The sequence below is a fragment of the Amblyomma maculatum genome, chromosome 1 (genome assembly GCF_055883805.1).
Source record: "Amblyomma maculatum isolate TAMU_Amacu chromosome 1, ASM5588380v1, whole genome shotgun sequence".
Lineage (NCBI taxonomy): Eukaryota > Metazoa > Arthropoda > Arachnida > Ixodida > Ixodidae > Amblyomma > Amblyomma maculatum.
The window spans coordinates 383,337,940-383,359,965 of NC_139344.1; the positions used below are offsets into that span (position 1 = coordinate 383,337,940).

At 49.8% G+C, this 22,026-nt stretch overlaps 1 protein-coding gene and 1 long non-coding RNA gene across 2 annotated transcripts in view; one reads left to right on the top strand and one right to left on the bottom strand.

Annotated features, from left to right (window-relative positions):
• LOC146208390 (uncharacterized) overlaps nucleotides 1–19,632 on the bottom strand; it is a 244,889-nt gene extending 225,257 nt beyond the window's left edge. Inside the window, exon 1 of the long non-coding RNA XR_014704901.1 lies at nucleotides 19,217–19,632. This is a non-coding gene — a long non-coding RNA (uncharacterized LOC146208390). The remainder of the gene's footprint in view (nucleotides 1–19,216) is intronic.
• Nucleotides 1,950–21,216, top strand: LOC146208392 (superoxide dismutase [Cu-Zn]-like). Its single transcript, XM_084593071.1, has 5 exons — nucleotides 1,950–2,479; nucleotides 15,707–15,803; nucleotides 16,634–16,703; nucleotides 17,630–17,747; nucleotides 20,930–21,216. The coding sequence occupies exons 1-5, from the start codon at nucleotides 2,318–2,320 to the stop codon at nucleotides 21,119–21,121; spliced, it is 639 nt and encodes a 212-aa protein (XP_084449197.1). The 5' UTR covers nucleotides 1,950–2,317; the 3' UTR covers nucleotides 21,122–21,216.
• The last annotated feature ends 810 nt before the right edge of the window (nucleotides 21,217–22,026 follow it).

A 22,026-nucleotide genomic window follows, 5' to 3' on the forward strand; every position in this document is an offset into this window, starting at 1 on the left:
TGGAGTGCGGACCGGCAGGAATGCTGCTACGTCCGTCCCAGGCGTAGTGCGACCGCCGGCTAAGACAAAGGAAAAAGCGAGATTGATGGTAAAGTGTGCATGCAGCGCGCGGCTTCTTGGACGAGGCATTGACTTTGAGGTGCTTCGCGAGTCTTCTCCTATACAGGGAAACATCCTGTGCATGTTTTTGTTTGTTTGTTTAATGCATTGTCCGCTGTGTTGCGGAGTGAAGCTCCTGTGACTGCATCGTTGTGGCGTGCTCGCGCACTGAATAAACAAATCAACTTGAGAACACTTTACCGGGGGAAAAGTGGTTTCTTCGAGGGAAAGGGGGAAGGAATGAGTGAGAGGAAAGAAATTAAGGAGAGCAAACAACAAGAAAGAAGGGAGAGACACGGAATGAAGAGAAAGGAGCGCAAGCGCGGCAATAGCGATGAATTTGCGTAATTTGGCAAGCCAAAGAACTTTAATTTGGCAGATTTGACTCAGAAGAGAGAAGACGACGTAACATATCACCATTGCGAAGAAGCTGGCGAGACGCGCGTGGTCGCGGTGATGCGAGTGGGAAAGTGTTCATATCTTTGAAGATTTCTTTTTTGTTTGCTGGCAAGAAGGGGAGGGGGGGGGGGGGGGGGGGTCAAAACGTCAGGGAACAAATGGACACTGCATGCGGATGGTGATCATGCATGGAATTTTACGCCCAGTTCCAGCTTTCCTACGGCATGCCAAATACAGGGTCATTGCACCAGGATCCGTAAAAAAAAAAAAAAATAAATAAATAAAAAAAATAAGCTGAACATTGATACAGCATGTTTTCCTTGCGATATGCATTAAATCACATGTTGCGAAATCCGATGCCCCATGGTTGCAGCGTATCTCTATTGCACAGCGCACGGGCGAACAACGGCATTAGTACCACTTCATGCCGATGGTCTGCGCAGCCCATTACAGGTGCGCAAATTGTGCCAGGGTAGATAAAGCTTTCATTGTTTCCACGGCGCCACATGAAAGAACGCTGCTAGTTAATGCAGCGAAGGAAAGGAAGCTATTCTCTCTTTGCAATTAAATTACACCTTGCCGAGCGGAAATGAAACAACGTTGCTAGTTCCTCAGGAGCCACGCTTAGTGATCACGTGCGTGACACCAGTAAATTCAATTATGCAAGGAGCAAAATGAGGAGAAAATTGCGATCTCCGCTTGATTTTGTCAGCATCTATGCCGGGGAAAAGTTTTAGGGATGCAGATTTGCAATAAGAGAAAGGCCGGCGTTGCCGCTCTAGTTCAGTCAGCTGATATTCATTATGGAGGATGCAGCATTCATGGCTCCTCACGGGTTCAAGACATGCGTCACACGATCGCGATTTTTTTTTTTCGTAGCGCTAACCTTTGTCCATGACTGTACAGCTGCAGCAGTTGCTAAATGGTCTTTACTGCACTTAACTCGGCGCTATTAAGCTTCTAGGAAAATATTATACAAAGGCAATGTGCGTGATTGAGTGTCTCGTTTCAGCGGAAACGCAATTGAGCAAGGAGAGATATCGGGTAAACGAACAATAGTAATTCAAGTCTCGAAATAAAAATGCAGCACGAGCGAAGCCTGGAAATGAAAAACAGCTTGCCTCCGTTCCACACTTCGCGAAAACGGGTTCAAGCGGCCCCATGTGGAAATGAGAACCACTCAGTACCTCGCGCACTCTCAGAGCAACGGTCAACGCAACGGTCAGCAATCTCTCTTACTGTATTGTAGCACGCTTTGCGCGGTAATCAACAATGAATCGGGTAAAACAAGCCGATCGAGCACCGCGCAAAAGAGGAAGAGGAGGGAGCACGAAACGAGCAAAACAGAAAAGGATGAGTGGGGGCGTGTCCGTCGCCTCTGCGCTCGCCCCATCTGATGGAAGGAGAGGTCGAATGAGAGAGCGTGCGTGCGAGAGGCTTTAAATATGGCGGCGCCCTCGAGGCCGCGAGCAAAGGGAAACAGGCGCTGCGCAAACGTCGACGACGCCGGTGCTGTGCTGAGGTCGGCGACGGCGCTGCTATTTGGCGGAGTGACAGCGGGACGAGGCAGTGGTGCGCTGGTCTGCGGGCGCCGCAGGGGGCAGCGGTTTCGTGCCGGCATTGGTGGTTGTTTGCGACGACGCTGATTACACCTTTGGGCGCAGTCGTGCGCACCTGGGCTCGGTCTGCTGAGCGCCGTGGTTCTGACTGTGAGAACGTCACCCAAGTAGCGGTCGTGGCCTCGCCGTGAGCGTCGTTACCAAAGGTGTTTGTGCCTGTAGTTAGCGGTATCGCTGAACCGTCTACTTGCTGCCACACCATGCTGGCCGAAGGAGTCACGTGTAGGAGCCGCTTCGGCTTCGTGAGTTGGTGGCCGCTTTTCGTGCTTACGTGCATACTGCCATCTGCGAGGACAGTAGAGCGACGCGCTGTGTGCTATGCTCCAGGGCCAGTCTTCATGCAGCTTTTCTTTGTCCAAGAGGTGAGTGTGAAAATTTTGCTTACTTTGCCACCTCCTACAGAAACGCCCACGCCGTAGCTAGCAGGGTAGCGAGTGCTGCTATTACATTTTGCCGGTCTGTTTGCTTTCACAACAAGGCGAACCCTTAATTGTACCAGTTTTGAAGGCATGTGTGCAGGTAGCGGTGCTACAGCAGCGACCATGCAGTTGTTTTCCGGACGCCAGTCTTCCTTTGGCTATGCTACGCGTGTGGCGCACTCCGCTGCCCCGTTTGTTTTGAAGCCTTTCCACTAATGTTTATTTCTGGCCTGTGTCCCCCGCATTGCAGTCGGTCTCCGCACCAGCGCCTTGCGTACTTTTGTATGAGTAGCGTGTGCAGGAAACATTGCGTAGTGTACCTCCATGCTCGCAACAGTGGAGAGGGCGGGTGGCACGAATCTCCTCACCCTTTCGCAATTAGTGCGAGCCGCTGTTTTCTCTGTAGGAGGCATAAGCGCGCAATAGGTGTCGTCGTATAGTGGGAATAATGAAAGAAATGGTGATTAACTGGGCCCCGTCACACATGCCACCCTACGCGCGGGAAAAACAATCTCTCCTATGAAAGAGAGGGTAATGAAAGGTCTCGGCACGGTAGGCGCAACGGCGTCGTATTTTCGCCCAAGAAATGACCTTCCATTTGGCGGGAAAGCCACTGTCGTCGCTCGTCCTCGTTTTCCTTGCGCTGTGGCGCGCATACGTATGTTTGCTCAGTGCACATACCTGGTCACGCGTGTTGTGAACGCTCAGGCGGGGCTAAGCGGACACGTCACAAAATTCTAAACTAGCTGCTTACTTTGTTTTTCGTGCGAGCAGAGAGCCCCACACACGTCAGAACCGCAAAGCCACTAGCGCCTTGGGCTAGGAACATCGCAAGTTTTCACTTGCTGGCTCCTCGACACACACTACCGCTCAAGCACTCCAGACAGGAGTGATTGGGTGTGTACGATATACCGCTCCTCACGAGTCCTGTCCCGACGCCCCGTCAAGGCGACATGTTTGTTTCAAATCTTATTCGCTCATTAAACGCTCTTGCTCTGAGCATGTGCATCATACAAGATATTTTTTCTTTTGATGCCAAAGTTGGAGAAACTACCGCATTCCCGGTGCTTCCTTCGTGTTCGATACTGTTCAGGAGGCGTAAGGTCGAATGCAAACAGAAATTCCGCAATACATTCACCGCTTATTCATCCTTTTTCGCGCTCACCGCATTATGTTGTCACATCTCGCTTAAGGGCGGCGTCCTTTCTTCTTTCAAAGTTCACTGTGTCGGCAAATCGAGTCATTTAGTTAGCGCCGCTTTTCGCCCAACCTTTGACAGTCAGCGAGGTTTCGCGCGCAATCATCCTGTGGAACACGCCCTGTATCACTCACCATTCTACGAAGGGAAGTAGTTTGTCGCCTACTGCACTATGCAGTTGCAATTTCCGGCGTTCATTGCATTATTCCGAAAGCCTTTCACGTGTTTAATACCTACTTCTTGCAGTTATTTTAAGATTCCATGCCGGTGTTCTTACCTCCTGTCGCGCTTGCTTCCGATGACTCTTTAGGGCGCAGCCGAGCGGCCGAGCTTGGACTCTTTGCATTCCGCCTGCAGCTTCTTCATGCCCGCCGCGGACACAAGTTTTCTCTTTACGGCATCTATACTGTACTTGTCTCTGCGCCTGATCTCCACTGCTCCTGCCTGCTGCAGTTCTGGCATTACTTATTTTCGTAGTCTCATGGACATGCACTTCTCTTTTCACCACTTTCTTGAGCGACAGCAATATATGGCACCACTCGGCTAAAATGGCACTCTAACCAAGTCGCCTGAACGTGACTGCGTCGCATATACAGCGTCGGACTCGTGATCTCAAGGTCCCGATTTAGATTTTCACCTTTCTTCGTAAACGGCGCCTGCCAACTTGACCACCTGATGTGTCGTCACACACCTCGCCAATAAGTGTCCGGCCATTTAGCCTGCCAACTAGCACCTGACAGAGCCATGCTCGCGATGTTCCTCTCGAAACGCCTGGCATGCTGCGGCGTTATCTGAGATCGGTGTAATAGTTAAGGTATTCCGCACCAGAAAAGCTGTACATGAATGCTTGTTGCATACTGCAAGGCTGCGGTTTAATTACGACCTACTGGCATTCACTGCCCACGTTTCAAATTCCCGCACGTGGATAGTTATTAGTCTCCACTCCAGTGCAGTTGTCAATGCTAAGATCAATGTCACTCTTCTCGCTTTCGGCATAAGGACACCTCAGTCACTGCAGTTCGTATTCACTGTAGAGCTTCGCCACTGCATCGCTAAGAATGATACATTGTCTTTCATTTACTACCGCAGCTTCAAAACATTACGTCCAGCAAGCCTCTTGCTCCCTAATAATGCAGAAAACATCGCCCAAAGTTGCTGCAAATGTATCTGTATCGATACGTGTTGCATATCAGTAATCTGGCCTTCCATCGGTGCATGATGACCGTTGGTAACACTTGTATTGCGGCTTGCAGATCCCGCACCGCAGCACTGCTGGCGATGCACCGTTAGTTATTTCTGATCGCATTTCTGCGCACTTGGCATGCAGCAGCGCCCGCGTACTCGACCCTCTTTTGCTCGCTTTCAGCAATAACAGCTGCTCCACGTCAATTCTTTGGATTGTTGTGCCTGTATCAGTTGGCGTAGCCTTGCTACAACAGAGCACTCTAGGTTCCTTACTGTAGCAAGAACCTGTTGCAGTAACCAGTCGGTGTACCAGTGCCGACAAGTGCGTATGCTTTGCGGCAAGTGCATGCCGTTGTAAATTCAGTTTATTTATTCAATATACCTTACAGGCTCCCTAGGATTGGGTAAGGCGACACATGAGTAGCAAAACAGGAATAGCTACACATACTCAGAGCACTGTTCTTTAAGTAGCTTTCAAAACCTCCGATGTTATTGAGTGAAGGTTAAGTTTGGTTGTTTAGTGCATCTTTTCATTCTACAGAGACATTTACATGAACTCACTTGCAAGCCTAGATATGCGCAGAGTATACCGTATTAGTGCTTATCTGCTGCTGACATTCGTTTTGCTAGAAACATATTTCCGGCTGTTTTAATGCCTCGTATATAGCCGCCTTGCGTCATTGGCCTATAAAAGCAAAGAAAACGTGCGTTTTCGGCAGGATTCTTAGCTGGGCATGTTTATTTGTGTTTCAGAGCTCTTGCCAAAGTTTGTAAATTGGAGAACGCTGCAAACGCTCTCCTGTTGGATGCTGCCCGGACAACGACCCCATCTGAACTAAAACAGTCCGCAGGTGTTTCGCATATGTGACACGGTTGGGCTAGTGTGTTCTCTAAACCAGTGTACCCGCGGCCTTTCAGGCGGTACGCAGTCTGGACTCGAGCCGTGGACGACCCCGGGCGTCGCCATGACAACCGTAACGCTATACGACGCAGTTCCCGGGTGGGACACGGGGGCCGCGCGCACATACTGCCGCAATCACGGTAATCGGCGGCAGGCGTTCCACCCTCGCGGCTCCGATCGCAATTTTTCTTTGTCGACGACAAAAATACGCGCCACGGTGCGATCAACCCGCCGCTCCACCGGCGTATTATAGCTGGCGAGGGACCAAAGAAGCTAAGCCTGCCGGTGAGCGTTGTATTTATAGCGCGGCGCCATCCTCCGCGGTCAACGCGCCAAATCTTTTCTTCAAACCGTGGCGCCCTGTCTTTTGAACCTTCCTTTCATTGACGCCTGCTGCGAGACTGAATAAAGGTAGACTGGCGCCACCATCGCCACAGTTATCTAGCGAGCACTGTTATGTCTGAGAATGTTTTGACGGTCTTATACCGTCGGACCCTCCAATCCGTCGATTTCAAGGAGCTCGTGTTCTTTCCTTGTGTCCAATTCTCTATATTCCGCACATTCTTCTTACCGTCCTTACCTTCTACATACCCCCCCCCCCCCCCCTTTTTTGTTTTGAGATTTGTTATTGGCCCATTTGATAGTGGTATGTGACACAACTTCGAATTCCTCCGTGCTTGCTGTCTGATCGCTAAGCGGCTGCAACATCTGTTCTAAACGCAATGGCACCTCGTCGGCTGCACCCATGGCTCGCTCAAGGACGAACAGTGCTGCGCACTTCGGCCCATTGCGCACTGATTGAATCAGTGTTTAGACCCCTCCATTTTCTCTCATTCTCGATTAAACGAGGCATCTGTGCTTTTGTGCATTGTTCACTCTTCCTATACACGCACCACTGCCCCTGTACCGTCGGGGACAAAGGAAACTCCGGCACCAAAACAAATCTTATTTTGCGCCCCATACTCTGTAAGTATCCATTTTGGTTATAAGTGGAACTTATGTGGCACCAGATTAAGAGTGGTGATCAGTCGCCGCTCTATATGAACGTAACGGCTGCGTGCCAGCTGACCTGTAGTTCCTGTTACAGAATCTCCTTTGACACAACCCTTATTACTGCGTCAATTATTGCTGCCAAGAAAAGATATTGCGGACAGAAGCGAATGCGTCCTTGACTATAACGGCAAAGAAAAAGGGTAAAAAAAAATACTATCACTATACAAACTGCACTGGGAGAATTCGAAAGCATTAGTGCTGCCGCGACGATGCCTCCTAATAGTTTTTTCACCCATTCGACCGCTGTTCTTCGTCCTTCGATGTGTAATTCCACGATGTAAATTTTTGGAGTCGGACGTCAGTGCCTCGCGGCATTGAAGGAAGTTTGACGCAGCCGTCTGATTAGCTGGCTCCGTGGCATCGTCAAAACATTAATGGCAACCTGTTCTCGAGAGCAACTTGAAATTCTTGTACATTTCAATTTTTCTTACTGCCCGTGTCGTTTCCCTCATCGCCCTATGTCGTCCTTACGTATAGAAAAGAACTACAAACCGCGCTCACGGTCCTGACGTAGAGTTGATTGGTGCGCTCGGCTGGAAATTGGATGGTGGTTCGACTCCTCGCAGTGATAGGATTTTTTAAAGTGTAAAAGCCAGGACGTTTCGTGGTCAGTTTTTGGTGACTCTAATATAACTTCACGAAGGGACGAACTTCCGGCGACACATTTTGCGTTGTTTGCAGACAGTTTTACTTGTGACTTGGTTTTGCTTTGGTTAGGCTTGGGTTCAGGCGTCACCAGACAGTTTGCAGCGATTAAATAGGCTCGACTATGGAGCTGAGGACATCTACAGGACGAAACATGTGACGATGCATCTGCCGTCAAAGGTCAAGTGCTGGTACACCATATACGTGGTACCATGGTTCAGCAGCCACAATGTGACCTAATTTGAAGGTCAAGCAACCTGCTAGTCTTTGCTGAAAAAAACGCGGCGAACCGCTTCTTGGAAATCGTGAATTTAGCGAACCCCGCCTGTAGTTCTGCTTCGTTCAATATCAATTTCTTCATGTTTGCGTTGCCCTTCTTCCGCCCTCATTCTCTGGCCTCTACTTCAGCTCTCCGAAGTCCGAAAGCTGCTAATTCTGTTCTTTCTTCAAACAATTGTTCTGCCGCATGTCTCCTGTGCCGAAACATTTCCCGTCTCATTGTATACGCTGCCCTGTCCAGACGGCCACCCGGCTTTGCTAGCAGAGCATTGAGTCAAACTACACTGTAAAAAAGTTTTTGTTCAAAAAAAATTTTCTGCCAACTGTGTTGCCAGAAATTTTCTGTTCGGCTGTATTCGGTTTTTAATTTTTCTGTGATTTTAGTTTTTTTCGGTTTACACCTGATAGAAATTTTTTGCAAATTGAAAAATTGTTATACGGGCTTTATTTTTTCAGTTTCTTTTTTTGTTGTTGTTGCTGCAGTTAAAGTAATGATGCAAATCGTCTTCCACTCACTCGTCTTTCTTTTACTCGTCTTTCACTGCACATGTTTTCCTGCCTGTAGCAACAAATTGCCTTAAGCGCCAATTTCTTCAATGAACACCATTTTTAAGGCGAAAGCCTATATAATTATTCATCTCACGGATATCTCTCGGCGCTGCCAATACTCAATTGGCCGCGCAATTGCCGTTGGCTAGCCAACGAAAAAACGCAAGTGGAAAAATGCATAACAGATGCTGCTGTAGCAGGGAAGACAACCAAAAACTGACCTTAATGTGGCGCCACTAGTAACATCCCGAATCAAAATTGTTACGCAGCCGATCGTCAGACAGCGCATTCGGGTTTGTCATACTGTTTCCCTTTCTAATAAACATTCACCTACTATTCAAGTAAAAACCACTTTGCGGTACAAAATAGAACAGACGACGGACATGTATCGAATTGTTTGCCTTCCAATCAAGGTTTTGGCTGGTAAACAGAAAGTTACTGTTTCTTTCTTTCGTGAGCGTATTTCAGTCAATGAAGTAGAACAGATATTCTCTGTACGGGGACACATTTTCTTTAAGAATACCTGTGCTTTCACAAACATTTATTTACGGTGTACGCAGCGTCAAACAGTGTCCGTCCTCTCTATTACTGCCTGTAGCACCGTCGAAAATATGCAACATCTCGAACAACAAAACACGACCGCAGCTTTCAGCGCCGTGGCGCCGCACAACACAGCCACCCACGATGTTTTGTGATGCCAACCATGTCACCGCGCACGAGCGCTCTCTGCTCTCGTCGTCATTGCCGTGCCTGCCTCTATCGAGCGCGTTGTACGTTCGTCATGCTAGGCACGCCGGTGAATACTCCCCTCCCCGGTGTTCTGCCGTAAACAAGGTCTTTATTGAAAACCACAACGGAATACTCTCAATAAAACTGCACCACACAATGGTTACTTTGCCTCCGGAGCAAGAAAACGTGGTCCTATTTGCAGGCGTCTAAAGTTTCTCCATTGTTTCAATACTGTCATGCAGGGAGTGTTGTTTTGCACTGCGTTTTCTTCATCCAGACTGTGTGCAGGTTTTAAACAAATCGTGGTCATTGTATTCATTCCGCGCTACTACGCAGTACGCGTTTTTCGCGCGATCCCTCGAGCATTACCATTTGTTACTAACGCGGCTTCTTTGTGTCCTAGCGCTTCCTTCTTCTTCAGCACCTTGCATTCAGAGTCATCGCGACGCTTTAAACATAAGCACTGCATTGTTTTCCGACACCGCGCCTTTTTTCCCCCGCCGGTGTCTTTTTGTTCGCCCCTTTGTCCTTGAATCTCACTCTTTTCTCCCCACTCATTTCTATCTCGGATATGGCGCAAACGAGTTTTTATTCAGTCTCTGCCCAGCGCTCCAGATGATAGCCTCGCATTTAGTCTTAGGAGACATTACTTTCCCCTTCAAGCGTTCCGAATGCGACAGCTCGCTTTAGGCCTACTGATTTCAATTTTACTCCTATGCTCAGTTTCTCTCCAAATTAGTTTCAGGAGAACGCTGCTTGTTGCTCCACTATCCCTGCTTACGCGAACAATCGTGGGCGCTGTCACTCGAAGCTGCATTCCATAGCCCCAATATAGTAGACGAGGAGTGAGGTTGCAGCGATGTTTTGAGCTAGTCTCTCTTTAGCAACGCCAGTGCGATGCGATTGCTCGCCCACTGAGCCCTGCCTTCGGCATATTTGTGCACTGCGAATCCAAATTTGCCGGTCTTCAAACCAATTTTGCCTAGAGGCACCGCGGAGTCGATTCGTTACCAGACTCCCTTCCGCTGCCGGCATCGCATACTCCAGCTAAGATTATGGAACCACGCCGGAGCACAGTTTTTCTATCACTCGAACTGCAATGTTCACATTAAACCGGATTGTTTTACGCAAATCGTTAATTATCTAAGTATGCCTCCCTGTGCAGTTTTGGGCTAACCATCCGGCGAAAATCTTCTATTCTGAACTGTATTATTATGAATGGCAGTAAATACTGTAGCGGCGCAATGGAATTCAACAGCGTAATATTAAATTCAAAATTTCATCCCGCTGTTCGTTTGAAGAAACTTGCTTTGTCGTTACCCATGACAGTGACATTTGTTTTTTTCCTGCTAATGCGCAGAAGTAACCTTGCGTTTTCTAGTTGCAGCAGGCTTTCCAACAATTTGAAACCTAAGACATACAATGCCAACGCGCCAGATGTCTCGGCCATTGTGCTTTGCTGGCAGGGGCGCCCTTGATGTCTTTTTTTTTTTTTTTTTCGTTCAGGTTATTTTTCAGAGTACTTCATCACAGGCCTTGAACATCCGGTGCCGCGGCAAGAGAGCTTTAACGCTACGCCGACGATGACACTAAACCAGAACTCGGCAGCTCCATATTGGATGCAAACGTGGAACCAGTCGTAATGGAGCTGTGCGTTGCAGCACTGATCGTTGCAGACGTTTACACTACACCGTTACGTTGTCGTTTCGGGTTATTACCCTATATTCCTCTCCGATACATCCGGTGCATCTGCTGCAAATATGGCAAGCGGCGTGTTGAACGCATCCTCCGTTCTACCGACAATGTCGTACAGAAACTAAAACGGGGCGAGTTGGTGAACGCTCAGAATTTGGCACTGCGCGAAAAACGAAGAGGGGAAGGAACGAGCGCGCGCACACGCACACAAAGCGCCCATTTCACAATTGCTCGCAACATGGTGCAAATCGCTGTCGTCGGCGCGCGACTTCTCGCATCTATCATTCCCAGGCTCTGCAGTGCACATCACCATGCTCACTTCGTGTTCGGCGCCTCTGCGCTGCCAGTTTGTTTTAATAGGTTCAGTCGCAAAGTTCGCGGCTGAGCGCCTTTAAAGCTGCCTGCGGGCATCGTGTTCACACAGCTCCTGCCAAGTAACTGGCTACCACGCTTTAATGTGTCCTCCAAAAAAATTGTTCCAAAAATGAAAAAAAAAATAAAAATAGATCGATCTGCCTAAACGAAGTCTCTTTCGAGATAAAGAACCCTTTATTTTGCCGAATAGTTATAAAGGGCAGAGTTACATTGCCCTACTAGATGGCCAGCAGGTCAAGCCTGTTAGCGACCTCATAGGCGCGCTTGAGGATCCGGTCTCGTATGCATGGGTCAGAGCTGCACAGCAAGGTCTCCCAGTCATCTGGATGCAGGATTTCTAATTCTGGAGGTGTGGGGGTCCTCCTTGCATCCTCAGAGTATTTGGTTGAGTGTAGCTCTCATCGCACGTTGCAAAATGCTTTTTAGTTCAGTATGGCAGCGAGTGGGCCCAGACATTTAAAATATACGTTGACAAGCGTCGTGTTGCGTCAACTTCCGTCCCTTCCATCTCACGAGGCGCGCAAACGTTATACGAAACGAGAGCCTCCTGCCGACGATGTCGCGCCGTTAGATAGAAACCGCGGTTTTGATTTGTGGGCGCGTCGCGCTCTGTCTTTGCTCTGTCCGTCGCCGTATTAACTCGGCGTGTCGTACACACGCACGAGACTCGGGACGCGTCTGTGTCCGGACATCCGTATTTGCCCCGACCGGCTCCTTCCCCCTGGGGCTAGATCGCAGTTTCGCCGGCGGCTTCTGTAGCTGTCAGCTTCGGGACTTCCTTCCCGTCAATGCTCGATCGCCCCAGGCTTGTCAACCGAGGCACGTCTACCTGCAGACGAATGCGTGCGCCAACTGCCGACCTCGCCTATTCTTTTCCTTTGCTCTTTTCTTTCGCGCGGCTGGAGGGCAAGCTTGCGAGCACTGAGTGGAACGGGTGTGCACCGCACTCCTCATGCGGAGGGATGTAAAAGTACCGTCCGCTAATGGAGCGACTGTGCGCTCACTTCATCCTCATTGGCCACTTTCCAAAAGTCTTGGTAATGCTGAATACAGTCTCTAGGCATAAGGTATGAACGGATATTTTCTTTAAATGGTCGCGTTCATTCAGCCCGCATCCACGTTGCCTTTAGCGCGGAAGAGGTTCCGCGACTCGTCCACTACGACACTTCTGCAGAAGCCGACGGACGTGGAGGACAGCGCACGCCAGTGTGTTAACATCAGTATGCGTCAACATTTGCAATGAAAGACAGGCGTGCTGAAGATCCTTGCGTTCGGGAATGCATCCCTGAAAACAAATATATATGCTAAGGAACTTCTGCCGTGCCTCTAGCTTCCTCTGGTATTTCGGTGCTCGCTTGACCACAAATCTATGCACTTCCTCCGCTTCAGCGCGTCTTCTGGGACACTCCCAGTTTCTTCCCCTTCTTCGTGACTTGCGCATCACTTGCCCTCTGTTTTTACCAGCAACTGCTTCCAGCCGATTCTATTCCACGAATCGTTTCAGTTCTGCACGCGTAAATTCGACATCCCCTTTCCTTGCTAAATTTTTCTACTTAATCTACGCGCGTCACTTACGGGCTTCGTTTTGCGCATACCTTAGACCTCCTCGAGTTGCGCCACTTAATGCGGTAACTCTAGGCAAATTCGGTCCGGAACATAAGATCAACAAACTATTCCGAGCCCTTGCCACCCTTTAATTACGTTCTGTCGGCATGTCTGAAATCTAAAGTCGGGTAACCTCAAATCTCACCCCCCCCCCCCCTCCCCCTTTTCTGTATGCTAGAACCTTAACCCGGAGTGAACGTTGCCATGCCTTTCCTTCATAATCTCCACCGGTCAATAATGACCCAATCGCACAATGCACACGCGTCGCCACCAATGACGACGCGCCACCGCTCAGTCTTTCTTTCGTAGTCATCACCACCACTGGCAGCGGCGACAGAGGCCTCCCTTCAGTACTATTCCTGTGTTCGCGTCTCAGAAATGGAACCTTCCAACGCAATCATTCCCAAGCCGCAGTTTGTTGTCCCGCGACCGTCCTATGCTTCTGTATTTAATCTTTGTGGTATCCGTGTGTATATTTCACCTGGTAATTACTAGTATGTTCCGCGTCGTTGCAGGAGTAAAAGAGATTCGCCCTTAGCAGCAATGACAGAATAAGAGCAGTGTAATGAGCTCATAATACCGTCCATCCATGCCAGGTGAAAGCTTTATATGGCCCATGACACGAATTCTTGACCTCATTACCCGTTTCTAGTCCGTTCAGGTTTCTAGTCTCAAATTAAGGTCTCTGGTTTCAGCTCTGCGTAACGTCCACCGTTTGAGTCGCAGAATATGTCGATGATTGGAATCCTTGGCGGTAGCGTCACAGTTGTCATACGTGACGACAGGCGTTTTCCAGCCACAGCAGGAAATCTCAACTTTGTTCCCGATAGCCGAATATGTCTGGTTGTCATAATTTTGTACACATTGCTACGCACTCGGAGAAACACCCTTGCCACCGCGATGGCGTACGTGATTAGCAACGGCATTCATGCATTGGAGGTCAAATCCCGGAACGGTGCAATAAATCCCGCATTTAGTGAAGCAGTGCACACCGTACAGCGTGAAAAACGGCTGAAGGCGAGAATAGGCAGCCTGAGAAGCGCCTCAGTGTGGCTTTGTTTTAGCCATCTGCCGGCTGCCTTTGCTCATCCATGTTCGCGTACATCCCCTTTGCCTAATCACTAACCCTTTAATCTCAGTGGTTATCTCGCGCATATTCAACTATATTGACCTATACCTATAAAGTATTGCTTTAACAAAGCCACTCCTGCTCGTTTATTTGGCTTCTCCCCCCAGCTCAGCAGCCTCCATCAGGTACCATCGGCGCTGCTGACTGTTCTTGACTCTTAGCGCAGTTTTCCGCCGCAGGCATCCACAACTATTTTCGCCTATAGAGGGTACTGTACCACGCACAATGACGCTGACTTCATCAGTGTCTCACCGTCACATCACACGCCGTGTCTCACCGTTCCGTGATTTTTTTTTTTTTTTGTTGTTGTTGTTGTTGTTGTTGTTGTTGTTGTTGTTGTTGTTGTTGTTGTTGTTGTTGTTGTTGTTGCCAAAATAACGAAGATCACTCGATAAGCACCGCAGAACCAGGACTCTAATCATCAGCTGCCACACTCCGTTCACTGCTAAAGCGTTTGCTCTACTTTCTACATCTTTCCGTCGCAGCCTGTCAACGCCTCGTCTCCATCGCACACGCTTAACACCTCGCTAAGAGCTCCGCCCTTCAGCAAGCCCCTTCCCGTAATGCGGCCCTTGCTAGATCGCAGTGTAGAAACGATCTCTCCCACTTCATCCACGCGCTCCGCACCTTCGGCCGCTCATTCGCCGGCGTTGTGCGCGCGCTCCGCTTCGATGAGCCTTAATCGAGCAATTCAATCTACGGCGGGGCCGCGAATGGCGAGACGACGACGACACGCCACTTGGCGTGAAAGCTGCTCCACACACTGCCGCTGACAGCGGCGCACGCGAGCCCAGCTTAGCTTGTACACCGACGCCCGGAATCCGCGTGAGCTTCCAGCTGCGTGTTTGCGCTAATCAATACTGCTTCCTGCTCCTCCCACCCTCGGCGACCGGTCACTGTAGGCGGAAGAGAAACTGCACAGTAACGACGGCAGCATCAGTTTTACCATAACGCCGATTCGTAATCTGCTACCGCGATCGAGTTTGTCGGCGCATGCCCAAGCGGTCCCAACGGCGTCCTCAAGCTCGGGCGCTGATTGGTAAGCGGTTCAAGATATAGCGAGAGAGGTGTCGCGCTGTACTGAAAATAGCCACCGTGATTGCTTCGGAGCAAGATTTTGGAGAGGCGATTTCAAACTGTCACGTGCTAGTGACAATGCCGAAGGCATAGACTGGGGCTGCACTGAAATTATTGGGCTGACTTGCGCCCGCAAATGAATTTCTCAACTCGACGGTCGTCGAACAGTGCTACGAGTGCCCGCTGCTCTCAGCGGTGCTCAATTTAAAGTCTGCGAAGAAACTTCCCGATAAACCGGCCTAAGGAGCATAGCAGTATGCAGAGAAGCGAAACTGTTCCCGTATTCCAGTCATTCGAGTCGAGTCTGGGCGGTGCCAAGTGACCAAGCCACGTATCGCGACGCTAAGCTTCAACGAAGAGAACGAAATCTTTCCGCGAACTACAGTCGGTGATTAAGCCGTGTGCTTGCAGCCATTGTAAAGAACAAATATTTCAGTGGTTTAGCGACAATCTGGCAACATCGCTACTACCAGCCTAAGTGCAGCCATAGCTCTACAGATTTGTTACTGCGAGCGTATTTATTTCCCATCGGAAGGGGCCCACTAGGCCTCTTCTTGAGCCCTCCGGGAAAATTCCTGTCTGTTGCTCCTGAAGGTGCCTTACCTGACCAGCTGTGTGCCTTAACCATTTCATTTTACTGGTCTCCCTTTGAAGCCCCGCAGTTCACCCCCTCCCCCCCCCCCCCCTTTTTTTCGCATGTGCATTCTTTTCTCTATCAAGCGTTTGACTCTGGTCATTTCTTCTCTACAGAGCATCGAGCACTCGGTTGTCATCACAGGCGACATAACGGGACTACAGCCAGGGGCCCATGGCATGCACGTTCACTCTTTTGGAGACCTCACCAACGGTGAATCTTTTCTCTTATGCACACTGGCTCGGTCACTACTTTACTTCTGCTGAACACGAGATTTTACGCATGGGTGATGCCCAGGTCGCCACGAATGGACCTTTTACAGGCTCAAACGAATAGCGTCCGCGGCGGTTCGCACACGCGTCCCAAGCTCAAACAAAACTCTGTGCACACGTGACTAGCTCGAGCCTGCAAAAGCTGAGGTTCGTGCCGACCTGGGTATCAATCGCTGTATCAATCGCGATAATATCGGGGGATAAGGCCGCCAAGCTCTCTTCTCACCCGCGGCGGCAGCCACTGTATTTTGTCTCGGCGAAAACACTCAATTGTGCGGACTGAACGCTGATGTGTTCGAACTGCAGGCCTCCACAGTGCGGTCAGAAATTGCGCGCACGGCGGCTACTTGTATACATTTGATAGTTTTATTTAGACCGGCCTGGAATAACTTGCATTCAATGTTTTATAGCATATTTACTTGTTCTATACACAGGCTCAGGAAACGGTCAATACTGAGTTTTGCCGCCTTTTCATACCCTTCTTCTGGCATTTCGGCCTCGTACACTCGGCCCTGCACCCTATAGGCATACAAATCGTTCTGTTGCAATTTTCTGTGTTTCCCTTTCAGCTTTAGTCCTTCTCAAGGGTTATTCATCTGCTACTGTGGAACGCGAAAATAGTGCGCAATTCTATGCATAAGTTAGACCTTCACGTTGGTTTTCACTTCGCAAGACCACACTGAACACAGGTTAATTCTTGCTAGTGGAGATGTTACCACGATATCATGGGTGACAGAATGATAAATAAATCCGAACTACTCATAACCGCAGGTTGCAATTCTACTGGATCCCACTTCAATCCCATGCACAAGGACCATGGCGCCCCCGAGGACCGCGAACGGTAAGCCTTGCGTCTCATTCAATTTCTTGCTACCAGCCGCGAGCTACACATGTAAGGATATGCGAGCGTTGGGCGAGCTGGTGGCACATATGCTACGTTTCTGCTATCTTTCCATAACTCCTCACTGTATCCATGAGCCGCTGGCAGCATGGCTCTGCAGCTTGGTCAGAGGTCACACAATCTAGACAACTTCGTCGGCGACCTCAGATTGTGCACTATGCACGGCGTTACTGCGTACTTTGTAAAAACCGCTCCTCAAGTGATGCAGCCGGAGCCTTCTGATCTTTTACCTGCCTTCTGCTGTCGGTCACATATCGCCCAGTCTAACTCCATTGCGCTGAATCTCTTGCTATCCAATAATCCGCGTAGATTTAGCGCATATAAGAAAATTCCGTGCCATCCATACGCGCAGAAGTTAATTTTAAACTTAATGGACCGCTCTTTCGTCAGTAGCAAATTGTTAGTTTAGCCATTCAGACAGACTCAATCGAATGGCTTCCCCTCTCCCTCTTTCCTCCGTCCCCTTTTCGCCTATACTCCACACTACCGAAAATGCCTGGCAAACGACGTTTTGTAGCGCTCTTCGAGAATGCTATAGTACTTGTCTCCAATGCAAATCATCTACCTGCAAGCAACTGCACGCCTAGGGGCTTGATAGAACAGCGCACTAACGATGCCGAGTCGGATGCATATAACGTGGCGCAGACAGCGCGGACAACCAGTCGGTGCGCACTAAGCACCGGCAGTTGTTGGGCATTTCTGTCGACGCAGTACCAATTATCAACGACCATTTCCGCAACTCGTAGCGCGCATGCATTAACTTAGCCACTCTTCCCAGCAGAGCCTAATGTTGCATATTCTCGCAAACTGCACATTGCTACACAGGTGTCACATGTAACTGTGCGCTGTGCGTGTAACATCCGCAGGCACGTCGGCGACCTGGGCAACATCAAGGCCGATGCTGAAGGCAAAGCCCGCGTGTACATCACGGACGGCATGATATCCCTCGTGGGCCACCACAATATCGTCGGTCGCGCCATGGTGGTAAGTTCTTCATTGTAGCTACAATTCAGTGTCGTGGCGTAGCGCAGGCTCTCGCCTTAACTCGCAGCTTGTGAATGTGTAAGCAAAGGTGCCGTGAGCAAGTCACGGCCTGCGCTTTGGCGTGCTCTTAGCTGTGACGAATGCGCAAACTGCAGCTTACCTGAACACAATAAGCGTGATACAAAAACGAGACCGTTTGGCTTATCTTCCGGCCAAAACAAATATTGTGCTAAAGTGGGGGACGTTATATATACAAAACTGAAGCTACAGTGCTTCTCGCCCGCTTCGCCACCGGGGAAGGCCGAACATTCACTTGTGCCACGCAAAGACCCGAACTCGAGCAGAATGATCTGCAACAGTTGAGGCATTTCGAATCTGCCTGCACATATCTGCGCTCGCAGTTCGCCACTCCCTTCGCTCTGACCACAACTACAGATTCTCAGCTGCGGTGTCTCAATATACTGTACAAAACTGAACATGACGCTACAATAAAAGGCCGGTTGCTTAGTTGGTATCTCGCCACAGCCCTGTAAATGCTTCCCATTTATGGCGCCTTTGGGACATGTAGCTCCACGGAAATCTAGCGAGTCGGCGCTAATAAAAAAAAAAAAAAAAAAAGCGCCGCCTAAATCTTTAGCAGTACGCGCATCCACTCGCTCACGTTTCGCTTTCTCCGGGTCAGCGTCCTCTGGACTGGAGGCTCGTTTTCCTTTTCACTCTCACCTTGAATGCCCGCAATCGGGCACTAATCGCTTAACCTAAGTACAAGCGGTGCTCCAACACCACGTTTTACGAGATGTCCTAAGGGTCCGTCCGATGTCGCAGAAAAGCCGGCGTCGTTGATCGTGAGCGACCCGATACGTCCTACTAGTCGACAGGGTCACGATGTCACAGCTGTGACATCGTTACCCTGCCGGTATCTGTGAATAAGTAGCTACGTATGCTCGTGCGGAAATTTCAAACGCCCCACAACGCTTACTTAAAACGTGGCGTATGGAATGACAGTGCAGCATGAAATTGTCATGCGTATTAAAGATATCCGCAAGTCTAAACTTTACAGCTGCCTTTTATATTGAGCGCGGAGAATTTCGAAATTCCTCCTCTCTGGTCTGTTACTAACAGACTCCGCACCCGCTTCCACATTGCTGGCGCAAAGTGCGCATAACTGTTCAGCGTGCAATGTGGGTGTACGCCTGGCAAGCTTTTGCTGCATAGGTCTATAGGGCTCTTGTTAGGTTGGGAACAGGAGGGGCTTTACTTTATGTCGTGCGGTCTTTCCAGCATGGTCATATCTTATGAGCACCTAAGGGGGCTGTCGCGCCGTACCTTAAGGCGGAGCATAACTACCCCTCAAATTTCACTGCCTCCTAAACGGGTGCAAAACGCCACGCTTTCTGCAGCTCCAGCCAATGGTGCTTAGTAGTCTTAACTGCTAATCATTAGCAATGACTCGCTTCTGTGCCACTTACCGTTACCTCCAGCGATGAACGGCTCCCTGTTTCGACGCTCCTCAGATGCTTGCATCTTCGAAGTAGAATTGTGCGGTAAGACAATGGCATACGCAGCACAATAGATACACTTCGATACAGCGCGACACCTCTTTCAACATCGTTCCTCGGCCACCTCTTGTCACCCACACGTGCAATGTACTTCGCGCACATTCGCCAAGTCTCATCACTGCACATTTTGGGGCTGAAAGTCGTCTGGCCCGTAACAAGTACTATCGCCGACAAGAGCCGTGGACGCTGGAGCGCTATATTCTCGTATCGCAGTGTCCGCTCCTGCTCAAAGGGGATCCTGTCTGAGCCTAACGGTGCACAAATCATTCGCTTTGGTACGCGAACCAACGCGCCGGAAGCCCTTAACAGCGAGCTCCTGGTAAAGATAAAAAGATGCAGTTTGCCGACTCATAGTGTTCGCTGCTACTTGCACAAAACGATGAAGCTCAAGCGATGCGGGGCTGACGCTTCTAGATACCACACCTTGGCGAGCAAAATGAACACTCAATATAATCGGGCTGCTCGGCGAGCCAGCGTCTCGGCGTCCTGTCCGCTTCGCTCCCGATCTGTAAAAAAACACGGCTGCCTACAGGCTCTGCAGCGCGGTTAGCGTGCCAGCCGTGCCACACGCGGTGTCATCTTTAGCTTCTCGAATGCATGAATAGCAAACGGTCGGGATGGCTACAAACAGGTTCTATCTGCCAGAGGCGTTTATGGTCCAGAAAACCCGCTCCTTTACCTGGTTGCTGGCTAGGCTGCCACACTATATCAGGGTGTTGCGGTTTGAATTTCTGTTCGCGGATTCGGTTCCCTACCGCATAGTTTCTTTAAGATGTCTTCGGGAAAGGGTGATTTGGCTAAGAGAGAGAGAAGAAACCTTTATTTAGCCGGATAGTTATATAGGGCCGAGTTATATTGCCCTACTAGATGGCCAGCAGGTCAAGCCTGTTAGCGACCTCGTAGGCGCGCTTGAGGATCCGGTCTTGTATGCACGGGTCCGAGCTGCGCAGCAGGGTCTCCCAGTCATCTGGATGCAGGATTTCTTCTAATCCTGGAGGTAGGGGGTCCTCCTTGCATCCCCAGAGTATATGGTTGAGGGTAGCGCTTTCATCGCACAGTGTGCAGTCAGGAGAAAATTGCCTGGTGAAAATATGAGAACTACCGGGTTTGGAAAGGAGTTTGCTTGGAGTCTCCTCCAGGTAATTTCGTGTTCTTTGCTTAGACGCTTGTGCGGGGGCGGAAACTTCCTTCGTTCAAGGCGGAAGTGGTGGGCTAAATCATGAAATAAGATGATCCTTGGCTGTCCCAAGAGCGGAGGTGGTCACCGCCCGGCCGACTAAACCTCGGGCTGTCTGGTGAGCCGCCTCGTTTCCAGGGTAAAAACCCGAGATGGTAAAAATCTCTTCTCCCTTCCCAGTCCCTACAGCCCATATTCAGCTCTTTGCGCGTGACTAATTCCCTGCATACCAGGCGTTTGTACAGCAAATCTGCCTCCATTCTGTGATCGTAATGATCGTTCCCAATACAGGTTCGTAGCCAGTCTGGGTCTGCGTCTCTCATTGTTTTCGATTTATGGCAATTAAACGCAACCAGTGTGTACAGGATGTATTAACCACTCATTCGAGCCGCCCCGTCGGCAACACGACTGTCTAGAATTCATATCTCTGTGTCGCTTGATCGCAGGTACACGCCAATCCTGACGATTTGGGCAAAGGCGGAACCGAAGACAGCAAGAACACAGGCAGCGCCGGCGGTCGGTTGGCGTGCTGCGTCATCGGCTTCGTCTCCGGATCGGCATGGACGGCTCCAGACTTACGGCTCCTGCTCACCACGCTTGCCTTTGTCATCGGCCTCTTCTCCAGACACGGCGTCTGAAGCCGCGGATCTTCCGTTGTTCGTCTTTCATGACCTTGTACATAGCCCTTCCTTTCTTTATGGCTTGTTAAATAAAGCTGTTTTACCTTGTTGTACCAGGAGTCTCCACGCTCCCCTTTTAACCTATTCCTGTGGTGAATTCCACTAGTAGATCGGAGGTGGCCGCCCGAATCGAAACGGAGCGACCTAAGCCTAATAAGAGCGAATCCTAATCAGTCTGGATCGATAAGCGTAACATACAGAGGGCAAGGCGGAAGAGATGCTGAACCGGTTTCAGAAGTTGTGGTAGCATCCTAGCGCAAAAATGTATTGATTGATAAACACACTGGGCCGCGGCACTATGAAACTTGTTTAATGTACGCGCGCGAAAAAAAAAAATGGCGATGTCCATGGTCCTCTGCTGCTGTTTCTGAAACCGCGAAAAGCGGTAAAAAAAAAAAAAAAAAAAAAAGGCTACTGCTCGAAATAGCCCGTGGGTTACGCGCAACTCTTCTAGGTACACCCGTGGAATTCGAATTCATCTCGCAGCAGAACAAAAAAAAAAGGGGGGGGGGGGGGGGGGGGTCAGGAAGGAGGCGCTAGTGTTCTACCACGACTCCTTGCTCCTTGTCGAGGGTGGGTTCATCTCATGGTCACAAGAAATACAGAAAAGGGAGAGGAGGGTGGGTGTGGGGGGGGGCTTTATTTTCTCCTGCTGACACGGGGCATGCTTCCTCAACACAATACGATCCACAGTAATAACGAGGGTGCACTAATTTTCTGTGAACATACCGAAATTTTAAAGGGCAGGTGAAAAGGTACGACGGGACAGGCCCTCAGCGAGGGCGCACAAGGCGTGCAATAAGAACCTTGCGGGCATTTCGGCTAAATCCAACATCCTCTAGTACAGCGCTGTTTAATCAGCT

Excerpts from the sequence above, each read along its gene's own strand:
- LOC146208392 (XM_084593071.1), top strand. The coding sequence starts at position 2,318 with ATGCTGGCCGAAGGAGTCACGTGTAGGAGCCGCTTCGGCTTCGTGAGT. Across the intron at positions 15,804-16,633 it reads TTTTGGAGACCTCACCAACG|GTTGCAATTCTACTGGATCC; the intron begins GTGAATCTTTTC and ends TCATAACCGCAG. Across the intron at positions 17,748-20,929 it reads TCGTCGGTCGCGCCATGGTG|GTACACGCCAATCCTGACGA; the intron begins GTAAGTTCTTCA and ends GCTTGATCGCAG.